General features: G+C 27.6%; 1 protein-coding gene across 2 annotated transcripts in view; it reads right to left on the bottom strand.

The window, feature by feature from the left end:
- Nucleotides 1–12,681, bottom strand: part of LOC107443799 (uncharacterized) — a 425,279-nt gene that overhangs the window by 31,592 nt on the left and 381,006 nt on the right. For both annotated transcript variants that reach the window (XM_043040926.3, XM_043040927.3), the window contains one exon: nucleotides 463–561. In XM_043040926.3, coding sequence (XP_042896860.2) covers nucleotides 463–561 — 99 coding nt within the window. The remainder of the gene's footprint in view (nucleotides 1–462; nucleotides 562–12,681) is intronic.

Genomic DNA, 12,681 nt, shown 5'->3' with positions numbered 1-12,681 from the left:
GAAATAATAAATATGACTGAATAAGACAAATATATACTCTTTTAGTCTATTAAATAATATTTAATGTATTACATAATATTAGGTAATATAATTTAATAACTTGACTATCAATTACGAGACAGACTTCTTTAATTAAATCATTTAAAGGTTAAAAACCTAAAGTTATCGTCTTGAAATAATCAAGTTTTGTTTTTAACGCATTACAAAAGTAAGCTTTGATAGTAAATTAGTTTTCATAACATCACAACAGAATTGTAGCAAGTTTTTATAAAATTTATTTAATAATAATAATACACATATCTTTACCCAGTAAATTTAATTATTAAAAATTCAGATTATAGTATATAAACATGCAGGTACAATTAAGAATAACTAAGAGTGAATGAATAATGTTGTCAAAGAAACATATCAATGATACCTAAATTAAACAAAACAGACATATAATACAAAAACCAAACATACCTATCTGAAACATCTGTAAGGCAGACATAGTTGTTTCTAACATTTTTCAAACTGGCAAGAATCTGAGCAAAAGGTGTGACAATCAAATCTTCACAATGTCTAAAAAAACAAATAAAATAATTCTAAATTTACTTAGACAAGGCAGGTAGTCATGTTTAGAAATTAGTTACAATAGAAAACATTTATAAATTGAATGAAGTTAAATTATAAAACAAACCTAAGACGTTTCATCTCGTTTCTCTTATAGCATTTCGATTAAATTAAAATCACGATTTTCATCTCATTGAAAAAAATATATATTTGCAATGACTAAATATCTTCGAAACAACTTAAGATAAAATAAAACATAAAATTTCGTTTTAAAACATTAGAGGAAAACTGTTTTTAAATAAAAATAAAAGCAAGGGGAAAAATTACTACTACAACATACTAGCGTTCCAATGCATGCATTCATTTATCGACCAGTACTTATTTATAACGTTTAAACGTTTGCTTTAATACCTATGGCTAAAATAGCACGAAGTACGGGCAATAAAAGTCTACGTTTTAATTATAATCTATCAAGAACAGTCTAAAATATCATACCCTGAATACGCAAATCCAAGTTGAAGTTTCTCCCAAAAAGTTGATCTTTGTTTACATCGCAAAACACCGGCACTTAGCGTCCTTGGCAACGCTTCTTTGAACTCCATCTCTAGATAAGAAGTTTTATAAACTTAAACTTTAATTTAAGCTACTTCTATTGGTGCAAACGATTTCTCTGATGCAATGAGAGATGAAAACGGAGCTATCTTTGTAGCCATCATTTTGACAGATTTCAGTTTACTAGAAAATTTGGCACTATAAAGTTTGGTACGGAACTTCGATGTACTGTAGAGTAATTTAAACAAAGTGTCAGGTCAGACGTCATTACGGAGGTCAGATTTGTAGATAACCTTAAAAGATACCAATGGAGAATTGAAAGAGGCGCTTTATTACACAGGAAGCTTTGTCAATATTCTCACCACTTCTAGTGAGACAGTAGAGACTGACCGAGCGAAACATAGTTTGAGCTACGCAAGTGAAATAAAAGTAATTTAAGAGCTTCACATTCATTTCTTCTTATTCGTGATTGTCCCATTGATCCAGTTATTATGTTTAGGATGATCTTTTCATGATGATGTAAATTTTTCTTCATTGACATCTTACACCCTCGCACGTCTTCTACTTGCCTTTAAATAACGCCATCTATCGTTTAAGTTTATAACCACTCAATTGACTGCTTTATCTGCGTTATTATTGTAAACTACGCTTTTCAACTTTTAGTTCCTGACTTGGCTTCAGTGATATTTAAAAGTTTTATAAAGCTTAATGTAAACAAGAAATTCATTGCGAAATCGTTCCTTAAAAAAAATTATTCTTTTATTTTATATTTTTTAATGTATTTGTAATTTTAATAAATTTTTTACCTCTGGAATAAAAAAATTGATGTAAAATAATTATTAGAAAATTTTATTATTTTGGAATGCTAGAGTGATTGACAAAATTAAATTTAAAAATTGTTAAGACTTTATAATACCTTAAGCATAAATTTTTGATTTAAAACTTTTCGTTTTATAGGGAAATTTATGCTATTTAAGTTTATACTATACAAACCATCATAAATCGTAACTTCTTACGGCACTAAAGGCATGAAAATATGAATAAATGCTGAGAAAACATATCACCATTTCGATTTCTTTAATAAGATAAAAATACATTCCTAAAATGCTTTGCGAATTTTTATTTTCGAACATTAAAAGAAATTTTTATTATAGAACTAAAGTATTTTAAAATTTACAATACGTTTTTTTTATTATTTTCATTTATTTATTTTTAAATCGATCTCATCCCACGATAAAGCAGGGCAACAAGGTTACCAAATATGGATCTAAAAAATAGTTTAAGAAATTTTTAATCTCGAAACATTATTGAAGATCGAGACAGTATTTTCATTACATTATTATACAACACTGCAATATTATTCATTATTATTTTTATTAATTTTTATTAAAGAAAGAGTTTTTTTATTAAAAAAAATCACAATTCTTGTTTATTATTATTTTTATTTTACTTTAAGGCAAATCTAATCCCTGTAGGTTAAATGGGCTAAATATAAGATTAAAAAAAAAAAAAAAAAAAAAAAAAAAAACACTTTCAAAATTATTTTGGCAATCCATTGAAATATTCTTGTTTTCTATTAAAACCTTCATTTTTGGGATTTATGGGGCTCTCTATTTTTTCTCATAAACTTGCCTATTTTTCAAAAAAAAAAAAAAAAAAAAAAAAAAAAATTAAGATTACAATGAAATTTTTAAGTAAACATTTTAATAATGAAATTCTATTGTATAAAATGCATAGTGATTCTCGGTTTTACTTCTTCTTCATTAGAGAGGAAGAAGAAAAAAAAAAAAGATAATACTTTGTCTCCTTGTAATATTTTGTTTAAATTTTTGTTCATTTTTTTTTTAAAAAGCATATGCCGTTAAAATAAATAAATTTCAAGAAGCTCTCATTTTTTAATAAATTAGAATGCTTGACATTTCTTTCAAGTAATCCATACAAGTTTTTCTTTTATGCATATTTATCTCTGGGAAAAAAATACACCTAATTTTTTTTCTTTATTTTATTCTCTAAAATTATGATTAACTTCATTAATTTAAAGATAATTAATCAAGTAACTTTGCTTATTCGAGATTATTTGTCTTATGATCAAAGCATTGAAATTTTTAGACTTTGAATAGATAAAAGCATTTTTGTTTGAAGCAATTATTCTCGAATATTAAACGGACGCTTGAGTAATCGATATCCATTTACTCAAGCTACCTGAATTTGATAGAAAATCGAATGCAACAAAAATATTTAATTATATTTAAAGTTACATGAATCAATGGCAGAAAGTTGTTTTATTGATAAAAACTAAAGGATTTTGAAAAAAGATTATTTAAAACTAAAATCAAAAACCGGAAAAATTTATAATTAATTAGAAAAATAATACATTAGCTTTAATCGTAATGTGAGGATATGATGGAATACCACGCAAAAGCCAGATGTGGCTATACAGTGCCAAACATAGGATATAAAAGAAAGAAAGGTCAATGAAACATCTTTGGGTCAAGAAATCCGTATTTCTCTAAGTAAGATCTACTTGTGTCAAGAAGCTGATTTTGCATATAAGACGCGTCATGCTGAAATATGCATAACATATTTCAAACATATAAAAACAAAATTATTTTCTTATTTAATCCTTTTTGAATGAATGAAAAACATTAATATAGTCTGTAATCTTTTTATACCACAACCTTGAATTGAATGCAGAATAAAATCTACTTTTAGAGATTCTCTCTACATCTTCTGTAGCCTTGTAATTTTGAACCCAATCCAGAAGACAAGGGAATTCCTGGATCAAGTATTGGGAGAAATATTTCCTTCATGGAGGACTTTTTGATGGAACTAACTCGCATTTGCGTTTCATGGTGAGGAAAACCACGAAAACCTTCCACGTTTAGCCTGATGGCAAGGGAACCCATGATCCGATCACCACTGAGGATATTCGTATCGACCAGCCATTGCTGGGATTCGAACCCGGTTCACCCAATTCGAAGGCGAACGCTCTATCCCCTGAGCTATCTTTTGAATGATTTATAAAAAACTTATATTTTCATAATTTTCATCAAAATTATATTTAAGTATGTTAAATTCTTCAATATATTACTCAGAGATTTAGAGCATTATATCAGTAGTAATAAAATGTCAGGAAGCATTTTAGTAAAGAGTTTGCCATTCCTCAATGCATTACACATTGCATTTTACGTTTAATACGCTTCATGATTGAACTATTATGGGAAGTTTATAATACATTTCTACAATTTCAAGTATATGTTAAAACAAAAAAAATCCTGACAAGTTAGGATAATTATTTAGATCTTCGGAATATGTATTCCTTTTTTAAGCAGTGTTGATAAACAACCTATCCAAGTAAAGGAATTTGAAACGATTTCATTTATCTTTGTATTCTTGTAATTTTGAATCTAACTCAGAAGACAATAGAACTCCAAAGTGAAATCACTTGAAAAATTCGTTTCCAGCGTTAATGTATAAATAGAATTAGTGTATACACTTCATTCTGTGTCAAAGCACTGACGATTCTATTTTTTCATAATACCAAAACAGCTGCCAGTCTAAAACGAGCTTTATTTGTGTTTTCTACTTTGTTTTTTAGCTTTAGATAGTTCTGTCTCATTTTCAACAGACAATGCTTAGCTAAATAGATACATCTCACAATTCGTCAAATACATCATACATGTACTGCATGAAATGTAACTTTAATGAAAATAATGTTTACCCTTGTTGTTTTTTATCTTTATACAAAATTAAAGAAAAACATAGTAATAAAAGCATTAGAATATAATATTTCATTGTTTGGATATAGGATTTTACTATCTAACTTTATTACACTCTGAAATCTTTTGTTCTTTCTTTTAAAGCAGCTATTTTAGAAAGATTTGTTTACTTAATGATTTTTAAATCAATATCACGATCTTACGTATATAATGTTGACCAATTTGATTTTATGAACTTAACAAGATAGATGATGAAAACAAATTTTTTAAGAGGATTTTCCTTGTTTAAGCCTCTATTGTTTGAAAAAAACAGCGTTTTTTTAAGTATAATGCACTTTAATTCTAGAATGTTTTAGTGAACCATTTGCTATTGTTCCTCTCAGATTGTCAAATTTAAAGACTCTCAAATGAAAGGTGAGTAATCTACGTTATCTGTTCTTAAAAATGAAATGAATTGTCATTTTTAAAAACTAATAATGAAAGAAATTGCTAAAAAACGCATGCCCAGTGATCGGAAAAACTACATTTTCTTTGTAGTTAACTACAACTAAAAATGTTAAAAAACGCATGCCCAGTGGTCGGAAAAACTAAATTTTCTTTGTAATTAACTACAACTACAACTAAAAATGCTGAAAAACGCATGCCAGTGGTCGAAAAAACTACATTTTCTTTGTAGTTAACTACAACTAAAATTGCTAAAAAACGCATGCCCAGTGGTCGGAAAAACTACATTTTCTTTGTAGTTAACTACAACTACAACTAAAAATGTTAAAAAACGTATGCCCAGTGGTCGGAAAAACTACATTTTCTTTGTAGTTAACTACAACTACAACTAAAAATGTTAAAAAACGCATGCCCAGTGGTCGGAAAAACTACATTTTCTTTGTAGTTAACTACAACTACAACTGAAAATGCTGAAAAACGCATGCCGGTGGTCGGAAAAACTACATTTTCTTTGTAGTTAACTACAACTACAACTAAAAATGTTAAAAAACGCATGCCCAGTGGTCGGAAAAACTACATTTTCTTTGTAGTTAACTACAACTACAACTAAAAATGTTAAAAAAAACGCATGCCCAGTGGTCGGAAAAACTACATTATCTTTGTAGTTAACTACAACTACAACTAAAAATGCTGAAAAACGCATGCCAGTGGTCGGAAAAACTACATTTTCTTTGTAGTTAACTACAACTAAAATTGTTAAAAAACGCATGCCCAGTGGTCGGAAAAACTACATTTTCTCCTAAGTTAACTACAGCTATTTTATTACAATTGTAGTTAACTACAACTACCTTTCTTTAAATGTTGTGATTACAAACTACTTTCGAAATGTAGTCACTACTTCGCTACTTTTAGAAGACAAACGTAACTGGAGAACTTAATTTTCACCAATATTCAAAATGAGTTTGAATAAAAAATTGGCTGGGTTAAATATGAGGAGATATTAAGAAGTTTTAATTCATGTTTACATGAAATAGTTTTTTTTAAAATTCTAAAGCACTTTTTATGAATTTTTTCTTTAAACTTTTAATTTGTTCCTTTTGCTTTTCTCGACAGTGATTTAAGAAATGTTAGGAAATTATCAAATATTTGTGATTTAAGAGATCAATTCCTTTTTACATCCTCCAAGAAATAAAGTACAGTGTGAAAAATAAAAAATGATCTCAGACATTTAAAATCCTGTTTTTCAGGATCAATTCGACCGATTTCGCTTCGATTTTTCCCAGCATCAGACGTAGCTCTTATTAACGCTTGGCTACAGAGGCATTCTCATTTAGTACGTTGGTACCTGCGAAGGATTTGCACCAATCAGATTTGAAAAATTTTTGCGTTTTAACTTCATTTCTTCATTTAACTAACTTTAAAAGTAGTTGCCAGGAATCGCTACAAGCTATTGTTTTTTTGGTATTGCACTATTCACTGCACTATTACTTTTAAAAAGTAGTGCACTGCACTACAAACTACGGAAAATAGCGACTACAGTAGTTTAGCATTTTGTAGCGCGCTGCTTCCGACAACTGCGCATGCCAGTAAACACACCACTACCACGTATGAGAATTTTTTTTAATCTAATATATAAAATGTGAGAAAAAATTGTGAATGAATATATATATATATATTCATTCATTCTTACTCTAACATATTTTATTTTTACACATTCTGTATTTATACTTTCTAAGTTTCTGAAGTACTATGCTTATAGTTTATGAGAACTTTAAGAGTAATTTTAAATATAAACGTAACTTGATGAGCGTTATTTTATCTCTAAAAAACTTTAGGAAGTTTCAGAAGAAATAGGTAGTACTTTTAGAAATAAATTATAGTTTAAAAATGCAGATAAAATTCTTGAAACAGGGTCTAAGGGTTGGCTGGTTAAACCATATTTTTTTAATAAGCATATATTTTTCTTGAATTTTTTTAAATAGTTTATTTTTTTAGTATTTATATAATTATTTTCGTTCGAATGGAACCAAATACAAAAATTTTAAGTTTTCTCATAAGAATATTTCAATTTGAAGTTTGATTGTTATGTGCATATGTTGCGTATACATGCATTTGCGTATGTATATTGCATTTGCGCATGATTGAATCCTGATGTCTTTAAAATGCGCAAAATAAAATAAAGCACTCGTGATAGTTTTTAATTTTATTTAAACAATGCAGTTATTGAAAAAGTAATTGAATTTTTTTTACCTTGTTAAAGATACAATATGCTTGCTACAATGAGAAACATAAATGGACATGTATTTTAGAAATGTATACTTTATTTTTCAGCTTATTGTAAGAGTTTTTTGTTTTATCAGTGTCAATAAATTTGTATTGTTTATATTCATTATGTTTTTATTTATTATTGTAATATTTTCAAACGGCATTTTTTTTCTACAAAGTAACATTTTAACAAAATATTTGAAAATTCGAAATTCGGTATTTTTCGGTGTCATTGCATACTGTTTTTATTCAATTCTGCTTTATGTTCATAAACATAATGTTAAACTTAAAGCTCTACTATATTAAAATAATTGAAAGAAAAATTTTTTATTCTTCATTTATCTTTAAATCATTGGTATTAAAACATAATTTAATATTTTATATGCAGTTCATTTGTCAGTTTTATTCTTTTCATCATTCCGTAATTTTCAAATATGTATTTTTTTTGAATGAGAAAATATTGTCTTAAATATTTCGTAATAAAATTTGTATTGATTCAATAAATTAAAAAAAAAAAAAAAACAACAGATGATAAAAATAAATTTTAATTAACATTAATGCAATAAATTGGAGAAAACTAAAGTATGGATCTATAAAAATTTGATAAAAATTTTATGTTGAATCTCAAAGCTGTAAATACTTAGAAAATTCCAATACTAATTACTAGTAATAACGAAATTAGGTTGTTATTTTGTAAACTGTTTTTTTTTTAAATAATTGACGCATCTTAAATTTACCAATATCAAAATTAAAACATTTTGAAGTTTACGGCGGAAAACATTCATCATTTAAGTAAAAATAAAAATAAAAAGAATTATTTTAGATATTTTACTTTCACTACGATCAATAATTTTTACAAAATTTAAATTTTTCTACTGTTTAATAAAATACTTTTAGACTTACGTAAATAATTAAAATTCTAAAATGATAACTCTTTAAATACTTAAAACTCTAAAATGAAAGTCATTTGTATGCAATTTCATCCAGGTATAAACATTACGAAGCACTTTTAATCAGATTCAAGATTCTTACTCTGATAGTTTCGATATAATGGTTGTACCTCTGTATTATTTGGAATTTAAAAATAAATTAAGCTCCCAATTCAAGACAAAATCTTGAATATTCCTTAGAACATTGCCATAGTTTCCTCTCTAGAATTTTAATTTGAAATTGACTGGAAAATGTTAAGAAATTAATGATACAAATGTATACAAAAGAGGCAAAGATTAAATATTTGACATTTTCTTTTATAAAGAAAATCTATTCTGCATTTTGAGTTTGAATTTATTAAAGTTTGTGTTATACGATCTAAGAATATTAAAGTTAAATAGTGTATATAAATAGGTTTTGGATAACTTGAAGAAACATTTTAGCTTTCTTTTTTTAGATGATTTGAAATTGACTGGAAAATGTTAATAAATTTATGATACAAATGTAGACAAAAGAGGCAAAGATTAAATACTTGAGATTTTCTTTTATAAAGAAAATCTATTTTGCATTTTAAAGTTCGAATTTATTAAAGTTTGTGTTATACGATTTAAGAATATTAAAGTTAAATAGTATATATAAATAGGTCTTGGATAACTTGACAAAAAATTTTAGCCTTTTTTTTAGATGATTTGAAATTGACTGGAAAATGTTAATAAATTTATGATGCAAATGTAGACAAAAGAGGCAAAGATGAAATATTTGACATTTTCTCTTATAAAGAAAATCTATTTTGCATTTTAAAGTTCAAATTTATTAAAGTTTGTGTTATACGATTTAAGAATATTAAAGTTAAATAGTGCATAATATATAAAGAAAATCTATTTTGCATTTTAAAGTTTGAATTTATTAAAGTTTGTGTTATGCGATCTAAGAATATTAAAGTTAAATAGTGTATAGAAATAGGTTTTGGATAACTTGACAAAACATTTTAGCCTTTTTTTTAGATGATTTGAAATTGACTGGAAAATGTTAATTAATTAATGATACAAATGTAGACAACACAGGCAAAGATTAAATATTTGACATTTTCTTTTATAAAGTAAATCTATTTTGCATTTTAAAGTTTGAATTTATTAAAGTTTGTGTTATACGATTTAAGAATATTAAAGTTAAATAGTGTATAGAAATAGGTTTTGGATAACTTGACAAAACATTTTAGCCTTTTTTTTAGATGATTTGAAATTGACTGGAAAATGTTAATTAATTAATGATACAAATGTAGACAACACAGGCAAAGATTAAATATTTGACATTTTCTTTTATAAAGTAAATCTATTTTGCATTTTAAAGTTTGAATTTATTAAAGTTTGTGTTGTACGTTCTAAGAATATTAAAGTTAAATAGTGTAGTAAATAGGTTTTGGATAACTTGAAGAAACATTTTAGCTTTTTTTTTTAGATGATCATAATTTATGAAATCGATATTGCTCAGGGTAACTGAAAAACGAAATTTCGCGCTGAGAAATAAATTTATGGTCAAAACTACCAGAATAAGTGTGGTAAGCGTATTTTTGAATTTATTGTCAGCGTAAGTGATTAACAACTAATAAAGTTTGCAGGAAATTTGAATAGCAAAGTCATTCAATGTACACTGTTAGAATTTTAATTCTGAAATTATGGTAAAATAACCAGCATTAGTCTATCCATCCGTAAAATTTGAGGGAATGAACATTTATCATCTTTACGGTTTTTTAAACTGTTTACAACTAGTATGGTCAAAAAACCACGAACGCAAAACTATATGGTTTTTAACCATTTACAACTAGCAACCAGTTACAACCAGCAAAACTGTAAAAAAGAAATTTGACTGGACATTGGAGATAGTTTAACACCTTTACGGTTATGGCTTATAAAGCAAGTTTGCTCAAATTTTGTATTTTGCCATATAAAATTTTATTCTTTAAAATGATGCGAAAAATTGTATATCTTATTATTCAAAATTTTTCCAACCATTATTAAGTGAAAAAATAATAAAAATATTTACTATAAGTTATTATTATTTTTTTTGCATGGAATTATCTTTGGGTAAACGAATTTTATAATTGTACGAAATTTTTTGAATTTCGCTTAAAAAGTTTTCGAGATTTAGCGAAATATGCAAAAAATAAAATTAGCATTAAGGGATCCAAACTTAAGAATGCTCTCCTGACCTAACTAGTGGGACCACATTTTCCAAATAGCAGCTACCGAGCCTCGATGGCTCAGGGGATAGAGCGTTCGCCTTCCAGTGAGGCGAACTGGGTTCGAATCCCTGTCGATACGAATTCCGCATCCGGCTTGCACCGACCACAGTGCTGACGTCAAATATCCTCAGTGGTAGACGGATCATGGGTTAGAGACCCCTTGCCATCAGGCTAACCGTGGGAGGCTCTCGTGGTCTTCCTCTCCATGTGACGCAATGCGGGTTAGATCTATCAAAAAGTCCTCCACGAAGGCAAAATTTCCCCCGATACTCGATCCAGGAGTTCCCTTGTCTTTTGGATTGGGTTCAAAATTACAAGGCTACGGAGTTGAACATTAGTAGTCGTAAACCCATAAAATTGGGTCGGCTGTTCAACGACGGTTATAAAATAAAATAAAATAGCAGCTACCTCCTATCTATTGAAGGGGGGGAGTCAGAAATTCAAATCTGTCGAAAAAAATTATGTTTATTCAGAGATAGTACGTTTTTGTGTTTGATTTCGTAACTTAAAATATTGTCTGCACTTATTAATTAGCATATTTGAGGTCATCCCATTTAATCCATTAAGAACGTTATCCTAGAACGTGAAGATCCGATCATTAGATCAAAAGTTATTCAGGGTGGTCCGTTTTTTTGGCGCACTGTACACCCCGCGTGTCAAATTTCATTAATAAAACTTCGAACTTTAATCCAATGCTAAAAATAGAAAGAAAAGTATAAATGTGTATTTATAGTTTGTATCTAAATGCTGCACTGATAACAGCGAGTTCAAAATGTGATTGTGAAATGAAATTAGCGAAATCTTGATAGAGGGATGTATGAGGAATATTTAATTATTGTTAAGATCAAATCAGATCTTATTTCAATGAAGGACGTCGATAGTTAATTGACGTCAGTAGCAGTAGCAGTTAAGGTCTGATAGCATTTTTATCCGGTCACGTAAATTCTAAATGTCTCTTAGTCGATCACGTCTTCTAGCAGAAGAGCCCCTATTGGGGTACATTATTCAACATAAACATTGCTCCTGATCTTTGATTCTCTCTGAGAACTGTTATTTATTCCTTTCCATTTCCTTTTATTGTCCATTACATAAACAGTGATACCAGCGATAAAAATAACGCGTAGGTGGGATAGGGTCACCCTCTTAAAAATACGCATTATTGTGAAGCTGTTCTTTGCAAATATGTAACTGACAATGATGTTTTTACGAGCTGCTTTATAACATAAAGTTTAGAGAAGTAGGTGATGATTTCTCGCATTAAGAAATCGTAAATGTTATCTTAGATTGCTTTTAATTAGTAATCAATTCTTATCACTTTAGAGTCTGGATCTTTTGATCATATAATTAATTTGATCTCAATCATTTTTAAGAGCCTTAAATTTATTAAGATATCTTGAAATGTACAATGATGCATTCTTTTTCGGTAATTATATACTCTGTCTCTTTCATACGGTGCTTATTTACATAACATTGTAATTGCAACTAAATTTAATTAAATATTAGTTCTTAATTATTTCCTTTAAGTGTTAGCAAATCTAGTGTTATCTAAGGTGTTATGTTCTTTATTGAAACTAAAGGATGATTCAGATGAGTTTTGTAATTTTGTGGCATATTTTCAGCGTTTGCTTTCAAACAATAATCTATATTAATAATTTTTATGACATGCATTTAAATATAGTTTAAAAATAATAGTATATTTTTCGTATAAAGAAAACTTCAAAATTTGGTTTTGTTTGACTGAATAGTTTTAAAATGTTTTCATAATACTAAAAAAAATAATTTTAAAAATAAAAAGATTGTACGTCGATACTTATTTTATTAAGAAGTTTCATTGTAAAATAAAAGAAAATTTCACTATTTTGCCTCTATAATTATGCACTGCTTACTTTATAACACTTATTACACTGAAGAAATTTCCGAATTAAATTGCGGTAAAAAGTACTGGCCCCCTGAGTGCAGCAACCGCAAACTCCATTT

The sequence above is a fragment of the Parasteatoda tepidariorum genome, chromosome 12 (genome assembly GCF_982258835.1).
Source record: "Parasteatoda tepidariorum strain Cologne lab strain chromosome 12, Ptep-v5.0, whole genome shotgun sequence".
Lineage (NCBI taxonomy): Eukaryota > Metazoa > Arthropoda > Arachnida > Araneae > Theridiidae > Parasteatoda > Parasteatoda tepidariorum.
This window is presented reverse-complemented; position numbering and strand designations above follow the sequence as displayed.